The sequence below is a fragment of the Neocloeon triangulifer genome, unplaced genomic scaffold (assembly GCF_031216515.1).
Source record: "Neocloeon triangulifer isolate White Clay Creek 2 clone unplaced genomic scaffold, ASM3121651v1 ptg000017l, whole genome shotgun sequence".
In the NCBI taxonomy this organism is placed as follows: domain Eukaryota; kingdom Metazoa; phylum Arthropoda; class Insecta; order Ephemeroptera; family Baetidae; genus Neocloeon; species Neocloeon triangulifer.
Window position 1 is genome coordinate 3,114,863 of NW_026775559.1, and position 12,327 is coordinate 3,127,189.

Sequence of the window (12,327 nt, forward strand, 5' to 3'; positions counted from 1 at the left end):
TCGCCTTTGGCTTTGGCAGATTAATTCTAAAGAGCGCCGTGTGAATTGAGGAAAAAAAGCATTTTGGCGAAGCCGTACAAAAGCAGCTTTTGGCAAAAAGTGCGTCGGGGGTGCCGCAAATTGGGGGCCAAACCGCAGGAATTGCTCAATTGCTCACCCTTGGCACTTTCTCGGGCTTGCCGTTGGCTTGTGGGAGCTCGAGCGGGTTTGGTGTTGGTGCGGTCGGCGCCGCTGCAGTTAGTGGCTGCTGATTTTCAAGTCTTTCTCTCTGGGCCAAAATTTGCGACACCAAATTGCGGTCGTAGGGCGACGCCGACGCCGCGGCCGCCTCCACCTTCCGCCGCTTCTTCCTGCCTCCGCCGACGTTGACCAGCTGCTGGCACTGCTGCCCATCTGCAATTCAAATAGAAACACAATTAATTTTTTTGATAAATGCCAGCACAAGAAATTTAATCTCAAAGGAAACAAAATTCAGACGTTATCAAGTTAAAATTTTGTTAAAAATTTCTCATCCTTGAGTTAATTTTTTTTGCGTTGCTGATTAATTTCAAAAGAGCGTGAATCGTGTTTATGCGCATAAATTTGGACCCAAGTACGCACTGGCGAGCAATTCGCAGAAAATTTAATCACGCTGCAAAAGTACGCAGCGCAAATAGTGGAATTACTTATTATTTTATTTTTTCTCCCTCGGAAAAAGAGCGTAATCGCGACTGTTTTTGCGGCCGTTTCCTTTTAGCGCGCTGATGAATATTGCATTAGCTGTACCGAAAATAATATTCATGAAAATTCATGAATATTACGAAAAAATAAATAAACACGCTGGCGTTCGCAGACCAAAACCGAAAAACTAATTTCCATGATAATAATTACGCCGGCAACCCTCTCGCGCCGCGTTTCATTTAAAATTTCATTACATTATTTCTCGACTCCCGTGGGAACAAAAGGGCGTAAAAGTAAGAAGTTGTGCTCCTCAAGTCTGTGCGTCCCCTTTTCCGCTTCTTATTATTCCCATACTAAGGTCCCGCAAGCCGACAACTTCCTAATTCAATTTCTCCCCTGGAAATAATGAATGTGTAAGACAACAACGCGCGCGAGAGAGAGAGGCTGAATAATAATTACACTCGCGGGTTTCGCTCTTTTTAATTTGATAATTAGATGTAATCACACACCGTGTTGGGCCCATTGTTTTATGGAGACAGCCGGCTGCCACCATCGGCGACCCTTTGTGCATTCGTGCCGTGGATATGGAGATGGCTTGGCTGATAATGCACTAAAACTTTTCTTTGCTACAAAAAGTAAATTCCTAATGACTATAGGGGAGTTTGCTTGCAACATGTGCAGATGTCTCCGTCAAATGCGTCATAAATATGTAATTAACTTATTAAGTTTAAAAATTACAAATCAAAATTATTTATTTTAAAGTAATACATATATTCCATAATACTAAAGTGGCAAAAATGCTATGGGCTAGACCCATCTTATAAAGATTAATACTTTTTAACAATTTATTTACATCAAAACCAGAAAAATCAACAACATTATCTTTCAAACTTAGTATCACTTAGTAGAAAGCACAGTCTAATTATTAATATATCGTTCTTACTTATTGTTCCCAATATTGACGCTTCAAGAAACTCACATGGAAAAAACCCCAAAATTCAAAATGACTATTTGAAATATAAATTTTATTAACCAAAACCAGGTTAACTAGATCAATAAATAATGTATTATCATGAATTATAAAATATATTTGAGTTTCATAATTTAAAGTATTATACTTAAGTTAATTTTATTTTAACAAATATGAACGTTTCCTTTTGTTGTTTTTAAACTCCTAATCCTACTGACAGACCATGTAATTAATTCGTCAAATAAATCGCTTCCTTTCTTCAACCCGTCGCAAGTTTCTCTCTCCAGCATGCCCTTTTTTGTCAGTCAATCCCGCCAAGTCGCAGCATGTGTTTCTCGCTCGTCTTGATACAACAGACATTTGTTTTCTCTTCAAAGACCCGGTCGCGTCGTCGCTTTTATTTTCAATAAATTATCCTCATGTATACCGCGCGAGTTAGTAATTTAAGGCGTCGCGTGAAACTCGATCTGGAAACATAATTTTATTCGAGCAGTTCAGAGCGACTCGCTTTCTTTCGTCACTTGGCGGAAAGCTGTGTTGGTTTGTAATGTGTTTGTCAAAGAGCAGCCCGATGACAGCTGTAAAAAGATCCGCCCGCCTCCAAATGGCGTGACACGCACACACGTATGGTGTGTCATTTGCGTTTTCTCGCGAGCGTCAACCCTTTCGGCAAAAAACAAATACGGCGGATCGTTGTTTACTGAAGCGGTAAAAGTTGATATTTGTGTACCAGGCAAATACGTTGGAAAAAGTAAACAAAAAAGTAATTTCTGTTCAACACGTATGTATGTATAAAATTATTGCAGCAACTGAAAAAAAAAATGTAGGAATTTTATATTTAAAATACTTTGCTTAAAAGATGATAGTTTTTTTATTGATTTCAGGGGAAAAATTTTGATTTCTTGACTGATTAGGCACGCAATAGTGTATTAAAATTCTAAAAAGGAAGGTATGAGTGACTTTTTTATTATCTCAATAGTTTAAATTTTAAAATGGATATTTATCGTGGAGCTCTTATATATTGAGTGAGAAATGCAATAGGACAAGGAAAAGCCTTTATCATGTTCAGATCTAGTTCAAATTAATAAATTTTCAACTTTTAAGGATTAATTTTTATATGTTTAACTTCAAAATAATGAAAATTAAATGCTTCAGAAAATTTTTAAGATATTAATTTTTATAGTAATTTTGGTCAGAATCTGTTTTACAAGAACATGGATTTTCCTTGAAAAATGTCATTTAAGGGTGTTTCTACGATAATGCGGCGCAGAAGAATTGTAAATATTTTTATTTTTTCTGAAAATATTATTATCTCGCCACACAACGTCGGTGATTTTAGGCCGGTTTTCTGAATAGTTAATTAAATACCGGTATGTAAAATATTTTTGAAAAATGCTTATAATTTTGGACTGAGGAGTGGTATTATTATAAATATCGTATTTTTCCATCATAAACTAATGCGCAAACTTAAATTTATACAATATACATGGTTTTCGTCGCAAAAAGTCCAAATTTTGGTGAAATTAGAACTTGCATACCGGTTTTTATTACACAATAACCGGTATATCTCAATATCTGTCAGAAGAAACCGAAATTTTTTCGTACCAACGTGAAGTTAGCCACTATAGCTTTCGAATGAGCCCATAAAAACGATATGTTTCTTGCCTTTTTAAATTTTGGCTGATGGATATAAAACGGTTTTTTTAGTTTTCCTGCTTCCGAGATAGGGCTATTTTTGAAAATCGGCTGTAACTTTTTTTTGGGCAGATGAAATTTTCTGAAAATTTAGACACGTATTAAGGATGTGATAACGAATCGGCCAATGTGCCATATGACCACACTTTCTTGGCTTTCCCGCATTTTCCAACCCTATTTGACCCTTTTTGGGAAATTTTGGATTTTCTCAAAAATGGAAAATGCAAAAATAATTTCCTTTGGGGAAGTTTGTGCCTATGAGTGACGTCAAATTTTGGCTATCTCAGATTTAATTTTCCGGTTGCATACCTTCAGGGGCAGGCATTGAAGTATTTTTACCCTGATTTCAGGGTACTTAACCCTTTCATAGAAAATAATTGTTAATGTAAAAAATATTGGAAATTTTATCAGCATTCAGAATATATGCTCGTTTTTAACGTAGGACTTATACTTAATGAGATACAAGCGGAAAAGCAAACCCCTTTATAACTCATCCATTTTCCGGAAAAGTCAGAAAATTTTTTCATAAAAGCTCTTATAATGGGCAAATAAAAGAGAAAAATTTGTTGGAAATATTTTGCAGTCATTTTTTCAAAATATTTGCAAATTCAGTGGGCGTACCCTACGATGATCGCCGAAACAGCCTTAAATTGGCTTTCAAGTCGTTTATTGTTTTTTAATTCAGTTTTTAAAATTCACCATTATATTTAAAAAAAAAAATAATAATCTGAAACTGAAAAAATAATTTAATTGATTAAATTAATTATTCAATCCCAACACGTTGATGTGGTGAAAGATCTCATATCTCATCACATTGATGTGGAGAAATATCCCAACTTTCACTGAATCAAATTAAATTTAACAAACAAGTTTTGACCAACCTTAGGAAAATCGGCGAATTCACGTCATTTGCATAAATCATTATTAGCTGATATTCAATTTGAGGGTTTATTCGCACGCAGCCGTAACATAATTCAGGCGGCGCAAGTGTTGTGCAAGTTGGTGTGGGGCGCCGGCCGATTAATTGAGTCAAGTGGCCGCAAGAGCGGCTCGTCGATTTATGCACTCGCTAATTTATCGACCAACCCTTTGCAATGTGAATGAAGCGAGCGGTGCTGCCGCCGGCGGCGGGCGAAGACGAGGAGGCCGAGGGTGAGAAAAGCAGCAGGGAAAATTGATTGCGGCTAATTCGCCTTCACGGCCGCGAGGTGTAGGTAATGTTTGCGCCCAAAACTTGATTCCTTCCCTCTTTCGACCCGCGCGCCGCCTCCACTCGGAAAAGAGCTCGCTCGCCTGCTAAATCGATACTTTAGTCAGCTTCAGCCACCGACGACCCTCTCTTTCCAACCCTGCGTGTTGTCCTCCGCCTCCTCTCTTTCTCTCTCTCGGTCGGTCGGTCGGTGTGCGCGACTGTGCGCGCAATTTACGTGACACGGGTCGGGGAATCGGAGCCGCTTAACGCTTAACCGACACGAGTGGACTTGAAATTTAATCGAGAGGGTGCAAAACTTTCGCTATAATCGAGACGAAAGAAGCACCTAAGGGGTGTCAAAAGCTGTCTGCGAGGTGCGAATGAATGCGCACCCACCAAGTAGGCAAATTACACACAGCAAGTTTGCCGATCAAAAACCTGCAGAATTGAGCAAATAATGTATAAAAAAAATTCCACAGAAATTTTAAAATAAAAGTAGCAATATAATTACTTTTTATTATTATTGAAAAAACATCTCTCCGTTGATTAGTTACAATTAAGCCGATCATTCTGATAGGGGTCAGTCACATCATTAAAACTTTGTTTTTTGTAGCATAAAATTCAATAATTTCATCTCTGCTGCGTAAAATAGGAAACTAAAAATTTACAGTGGCATTCAAATGTTTAAAATGTAATTTTTCTCCAAAGATGTATTTCAAATCGTCATCTTAGATTTATTTTTTATGCGACTATTGTTAGCAAGTTGGTTTGCCTGAAATACACATATAATTATTATTGCTGTTTCTTTGTCCAAATTGTTACATCACATGTTTACATACAATTGTTGAAAACAATTTATTTGGGAAAAAGGAATTTTCGGACAAAACGGCAACACCACTAGCAAGAATTTTGCTAAGACTTCAGAGGCACTAAAGACACCATCCGCCGTAGTGAGCCTCGGAAATTTTAATTTCATTTTTAATACATAAAAAAGAAAAACAATTAAATTTATAATAATTTTAAATTAACAAAAAGAAAAAAATTATTATGGCATCATAATCACATTATAATATCCAAGTTATTTAAAAAGCAAAGAAATTTATTAAATTTTAAATAAGAAAAGTTCTAAAGCTTTTGTTTTTATTTTCATTAATATTTTTGATTGATTTTTTTATTAACATAATCTTGTATTATTTTTTAATTAAGCGAGCTGTTAATAAAAATTATTAAACCCTCAATTCAGTCATAATGTACTTTCTATGCTACCAGAAAATTCTACAGAATATTTTTTAAAAGTATTTTTAATTTTCTTCAAGTGGAAAATAAATTTTCTCGATTTTACAGCATTCGAAAAACCACAATCGTCCGTTTCAATCCTGCATGCTTTTAGGGACTTTGCTTTTTCAGAGTTGTGGTCACTTGCATTCCGTTTCCACCACCCCGGCCACCGAGCAGCAAAAGTAGCGCCTCCGTGTGTGTGGGGTGGCGCGCGGTCTGGTGGCAGGGTGGGTGGGCGGCTTTGCAACCCTTTTGCGCAGTAAAACGAGGCAAGCGAGCGAAAGAGCAGCCAGAGAGTAGATTCATCATTGACACCGGCGCTAATTTATGACGTAATTGCCGCCCCCGGTGGCACTTGTGCATCGCGCACCGTACATAAAACTACCCTCTCGGTCTGGCTTGTCGGTTTGCGCAAAGTCGCTGCTTGCGCTGAGTCAGCGGGCGCCGCTCTGCCAAAGCTCGTTAATTAAAAATCTCCATTGTTATATTATAAACGTATGCTTGGCGGAAAGTGAGCGTTTTGAAGTAAATTTAATGGCGGTCCATTATGTAGGGTTTATCAAACAAAAATGAAGGGATGCGACTTTGAAAAAAAAATCAGATAGAAATAATAGCTTTCAATCTAACAATCAAAATAATGGGAAATTTTAACCAGAAAACTATTGGTTTAATTTTGTAGTACATAATAAAATATTAACTTTCTAAAAAATTTGTGTAATATCATTTTTACTATGTAAAAAATATAATAATTTTTCAATAAATTATCTTGTTACATTCTGTATTTGATTAATTGAAAATATTAAATATTATAACTAATTTTTTAACTTTTTCATCTTCTTACAATTTAATTATTTTGTATTTTTATTATTTAAATAAATGAGAATTTTCTCATCTACTGAAAGTAAAAAATCAGATATTTGCTGCCAAAAATGATAACCACTTTTGTGTTGCTCTTTGTGGACATAAATATTATAGCACGTGTTATTAATGTGATTATTTTGTTCAAATTTATCTTTAATTTGGGATCTATCCCCATTATAATTAATCTCAATTTTAAATCTCATTTTATCTCATTGTGAATGGGAATCAAAGATCTACGTTATACCAGAAGCACCTAATAAAATGAGATAAATTATTATTATTATTTTTTTAACTGTTCCCAATTCCGAATATTTATCCTAAATATTTCTCTTTTCAGGCAGGAAGCACCGAGCAGCTCTTTGTTGATTAATTAATCTTCTCGTCATAGACGTCTCTCCACGCGCAAAACCGCCCCGACTCCACACAGGCACCCCGTATTAATTCGCATCGCTCGTCGCGAACGCCAACAACAAATAAATTCGCCGCTCACCGCGCGCGCGAGCGAGACGAAATTCCGGCGGAGCGATAATTAATTTGCACGCCTTGATTAATCTTGTTATTATTCGGCAGTTTCGGATTGAAACATTATTACACGCGGCAGTGGCTCGACTAATTGGAATCAGGGATGCTTTTTGCGGCTTTCGAGAGGCGTCCCCATTCAAAATCTAATTCGCGCGCGTCTGGTGCAAAGTACAATGTGCGGCTCGTTGCGTAAAACAAGTTTTAATGAGCTGCCCATGTTTTCCCCTCGGCAGCACCTTCCTTATTTTCCACAGAATACAACAACTTGTTACTTTTGTGAATTTTCCGCTTCACTGAAAATTTTATTTGCCACGCGTGAAATTTTATAATGCCACAAATTTCAGGTTTATGTAATGAAGCGTGGTGTGGGCGTGCTATAAATAATTATTTTCGCAACCACTTTGCCCACGCGCGCTTGTTTGGGTTAACTTAATCTTCGGTGTTGCGTGAAAGGCAAATCCCGGATTATTAGATTTCATTTGCTCTTCACGCGCCAATGACTGTCTGCACGACGACAAAGAAGCTTAAAGCAGCAACAATAACGTCGAGTTACGAACATGAAAGAGTAAATTAATTCCCGTGAAGTGTGCATTTCAATTGTAAAGTTGAATGGATTGTTCAGATTAATTGAAGAGAGAATTATCATTATTTGCAAATGGATGGAATTTTTTTCCCGAGCTTAAGTGAAAAAGGAATAACATTGTACTTGTGAAATTAATTATCAAATTCATGCAGGCTACAGAGCCTGGATCGCGATTTCAATCAATTTCAAAGCTCATCGGCAGGATCTGAATGTTTCAATAAAATGTTCTTGATCATTAATTTAGTATTAAATAGTGTCGAGAACTGATCATTGCAGAAAATATAATAAAACAAATTATTTAGCATATTCATTAATACTAAAATAACACTTCTTCTAAAACTTTCTTTAATAGAATAAATTTATTAAATTTCATTATTAATAATTTTTAATAATTAATCCTACTAATGCATTAAGGATTTATTTGGAATTCCCTCTAATTTCATTCGATGAAACAAAAAGCACACACTTCTTAACTTTCCCTAATTCTACTTAATTCACTTTTTAATCCAATTCCAAGCAAACTAACTCCCTGAAAGAACTTGCAAAGTTTTCGTATTAGAATATTTTCCTTGGGAAAACCATAAATTTCATAAGCGGCAAGTCCTTTGCTGCTCTCTCGCAAGAAGTGCAATTTGGTTAAAGTTATTTCGAGCGACTTTTCCATTGAAACGAGCGCTCAATTGGCGAGTAAAGGGCTAAAAAGCAGCCAGAAGCGAGCGAGCGAGCACTTCTTCTCACACACACGCCAGCAGAGAGTTGTTGCTGTGCTCTCTTTTCAAAGTTACTGCCAACTTTTCCGCGGGGCATTTAACAGCTCTTTCCTTTTCAAAATAGGAAATCCCCCGCTCGCAAAAAGCCACCGCGAAGAGAAACAAAGGAGGAATTTTACGCCCCTTTCTTTCTGAGTAACAACTTTCGTCGCGTTCAAAAGAGTTAAACACGAAATTCGCTCTTTTTTTCTCCTTGCCTCTCTCGCTCGCAGATTTCTGCCCCGACTTTGCGACTCCGCCCAACCACCAGCCAGCCGTAATCTGCTTTTAACCCTGCGTTCTTTTTCATCCCTGCGCGAATGAGAACCGCAAAATCTGTGGAGCAAAACGCCGCACGCCAAGACCACTTCTTCCACTATCAATTTCATCCCTGAACCCAGAGGGGCGGTTTTCGCTATGCTGCTTTCATGTCTCTCTCCTTTCGCCACCACCAAAAGGGCACCGACCAACTTTTACGCAGAGAGAAAGAAAGAAAGGAAGACAAGTTCAAGAGCTGCTTTTCCTTTTCGGAAAACGAGTGGAAAAGGAAAAGGCCTTATGAAAATTTAATTCAAATTATACTACCGCAGGGAGCCGAGTTGTTTCGCGTGAAGAGCAGTTGGAAAAGTCGTCGTCTTCATTATTTCATGTTGGAAAGTGGGCAAATTTGCCCGAAGAAAATAAAAGGAGCCGACGCGCGGAAAAAACTTGGCCCTATTTGCATAAAAATGCTGCCGGCACCGCGGACGGAATTTTACGAATAACCAGCTTGTTAGGAAAAACTTTTGGAGTTCGCTGGCGTCATCGTTCTCGGCTCTTTGTAACTTGCTGATATTATGATTTACAAACTCTTGATATGCAAAAGGATTTTCGTGAACTTATAAATTTGAAAAATTTACAGTTCACTTCTCAACAAGTTTCTATTTTTAATTGTGATATTTATATCAAATTTGATCTTTATGATAAAATGAGAAAATGACAGTATATTGTATTATTTATTTATTCACCATTCAAATATAGTTTTTTGATTTTAATTTTACTTATGGAATTACGTTCAAACACCATGAATCAACCTTCCCTGGTGGAAATTATGGGTACAAATGGATAAAAGACGATAATAGCAGATAAGATTTGAACCTACTAGAAGATTTGCAACGGAAAGGGTTGAAATTTAAAGGATTTACCGTGGGTGAATTCAACATCGGAACTCACAAAAGACGTAAAGGAGGAAGGAGGGAAGCGGGTTTGCAGCAGCCCCAGGAAAATTGAAATGAAGAGTCACAGAATTAAATTGCGAAAATTTCTCTCTCCCTCGCCCAATTAGTCGTCGCAATTTGTGCGTCAGCAAGCAAACACGCATACAAATATGCATGGTGCGCGCACATGTGTGCGAAAATTAATCTCCAGAGGCGGCGGCGGCGTCCCTTATCCTTTTTGTTTTTTGCACTCTAATCCCGCTTTTGTTTTGCGCGCTCGCTGCTGCCGGTTATTTTATTGATGAGAGCAAAACACGAGAATGACGAAAGCTGCGCGCGAGGACACATAAGACTTTTTGTCTGTATTTTTTGTTCCACCCACTCGCCGACCGGCGTTTTCATATCAAATGCGGTAATGCGTCATATTTTTTGTATAGTCGTCGGCGCGGCGAAAACAATAAAAAAAGGAGAGAGAAAGAGTCAAACGAAAGCTCTCTTTCTCTCTTTTGCCTGGTGGTGCTGTTATTTTTACATTGATATTCGCCAGGAAAACTGCCTCCGGGGGAGGGAGAGTAAAACAAAAGCTGGCGCGAGACACATCAAGCGGCGATATATTTTAATATATATCGAAATCCCTTTCGCACTGGGCCGTAAATTTTTCTGCTCAGGCTGCCGTGTGGATATTTTTGTGTTTTTTTGCTGACGGAACGAGAGATTGCTGCGCCGGCGGGGCCAACGTGCAGCTTGGGAAAAGGACCATTACCAGACGACAAGCGCGCAAAAGTTGAAAGTGAAATAAAAAAAATGTACATAATATAAGCATGCAGGGGGCGCGAGAATGACTTTCCCCGGCGGCTTTCCGCGAAATACACTTTTTGTTTGTTCAAATTGCGGCGCGGCAAAGGCAATTGCGCCACGAAACTTTGCTTTTTGGCAACTCATTGCGCCAAAAATGGCGGAAAACGTGAACTAGAATTGGAAGAATAAGTATAAAAATAAAAAAGTGCAAAATTCTCGGCAAAGTGAGAATTCTTTTAAATGACGGAGGTTTTGTAATTGAAATTAATTATTTTTTTGAGAATTCTTATAAAATTGTTCTTCATCTTTGATTTGTTTCAAATTAAAACCCTCAAGGTTTATATGAAGGAAACTATAAAATTTGTTTTTGGTTGAGCTGAATTTTTTCAAATCATTTGGAAAATAAGAAATAATAAATAATTGAAAAAAAAAAATTATAAATTTAACAATAAATTGACATGTGTTTGAATTTATCAAAATTCCCTCTTATCATCAGGGTCCATATCAATTTCAATGTAAAAATATGGTTATGATCAATCAACTTTTCCCCCAATATATTTCTTGTATTCAATGAATAGTTATTTTAATTAAAATATTAGTCAACGTAAAAGAAAAATATGCATTCTAATTTAAATTTTTCAATTTTATAATATAAAATTTTCTCTGACTTTGAATTTAATTTAATCTGTCCTATGTTTTATCTCACTCAACTTTGTGGAAATTTTCAAAACAAATTAATTAATTATTTTAAGTCAGTTGTTTATTTTTTTCAGTCCGTTGGAAATAAATACACAAAACTTATTAGTTTTAATATACCTTTTAAATTTAATTAATTTGTTCCATCGCTAATCCCTAAACAGTTGAAAATGGAAAAACCAGAACGAATTTCATGCAACGACAGTTGCTAGAGAACGACAGAGGCGCGAAAATTCCATTTCCCGGCTGTAAATTACGCCAAAGTAGAGCGTGCTAATAATTTTTACTTAACGCAGCCGAGCGTGCGATCGCTATCGCCGCGGCATGAATCATTTGATTATTAATTAAGCGCGTGTTTGTGTCGTGCAGTCTGTCGAGCAGACCACATAATGCATATCATTGGACGCAAACAGTAATTCGAGGGGGCTAGAGATGTCTATCGAGCATTTTTTGTGAATATATTTTTTCCTCAGCAGGAGATACGCCGCGTGAGTAAGCCGGCTGATTTTATAAAGTTACACCCACACCTGCTGTCGAAACAACTCGCGGCGAAAAGGGTGAAAACGGACGAGTTCTCTCTTTCAGCACCTACACCACTGTTGGAAAAGGCGTGTGCTTTGCTCATACGAGTATACTTTCCTGCATCACATTGTCAGACTCACCAGAGTGATTTCGCGCAGTGGATATCGCGCAGTGGATACGGAATTTCGGCTTTTGTTGAGAGCGGGCGAGAGAAAGGAAGCGGCTTTTCATTTCGCCGATGTCCAAACTGAAAGGCTCTTTGTGCAGCCGAGTTTTGATTGAAAAGAGCTGTGGAGGAAATTCGCGAGTGACTGAGAGTTAATTTCGAGAGCTTTTGGCGGAACAAAAACGATTGTTTGCTCTTGGGCGGAGGAAAACAAGCTCATTGTGAAAGGATTGGAGGCAACAATCCATTTCATAATTAGGTGTTGGTACTCTGATTGAGAGTGAAATAATAAAAAAATCCCTTTTCTTTGCTTTAATTAATTTATGTGGATATTCAAAAATATTGATATTTATCAAATTACTGATAAATCATAGTCCTCTTTTTTACTTCAGATAATAAAGTCTGTTTGAGAAAATTAAATCTGTTTTATAATGCAATC

The 12,327-nt window shown here is 37.2% G+C and overlaps 1 protein-coding gene across 4 annotated transcripts in view; it reads right to left on the reverse strand.

Moving 5' to 3' along the window:
* The window catches only part of LOC132203178 (methyl-CpG-binding domain protein 5-like), an 87,155-nt gene that overhangs the window by 7,287 nt on the left and 67,541 nt on the right, over window positions 1-12,327 (reverse strand). For all 4 annotated transcript variants that reach the window (XM_059630754.1, XM_059630755.1, XM_059630753.1 and 1 more), the window contains exon 6: window positions 158-393. In XM_059630754.1, coding sequence (XP_059486737.1) covers window positions 158-393 — 236 coding nt within the window. The remainder of the gene's footprint in view (window positions 1-157; window positions 394-12,327) is intronic.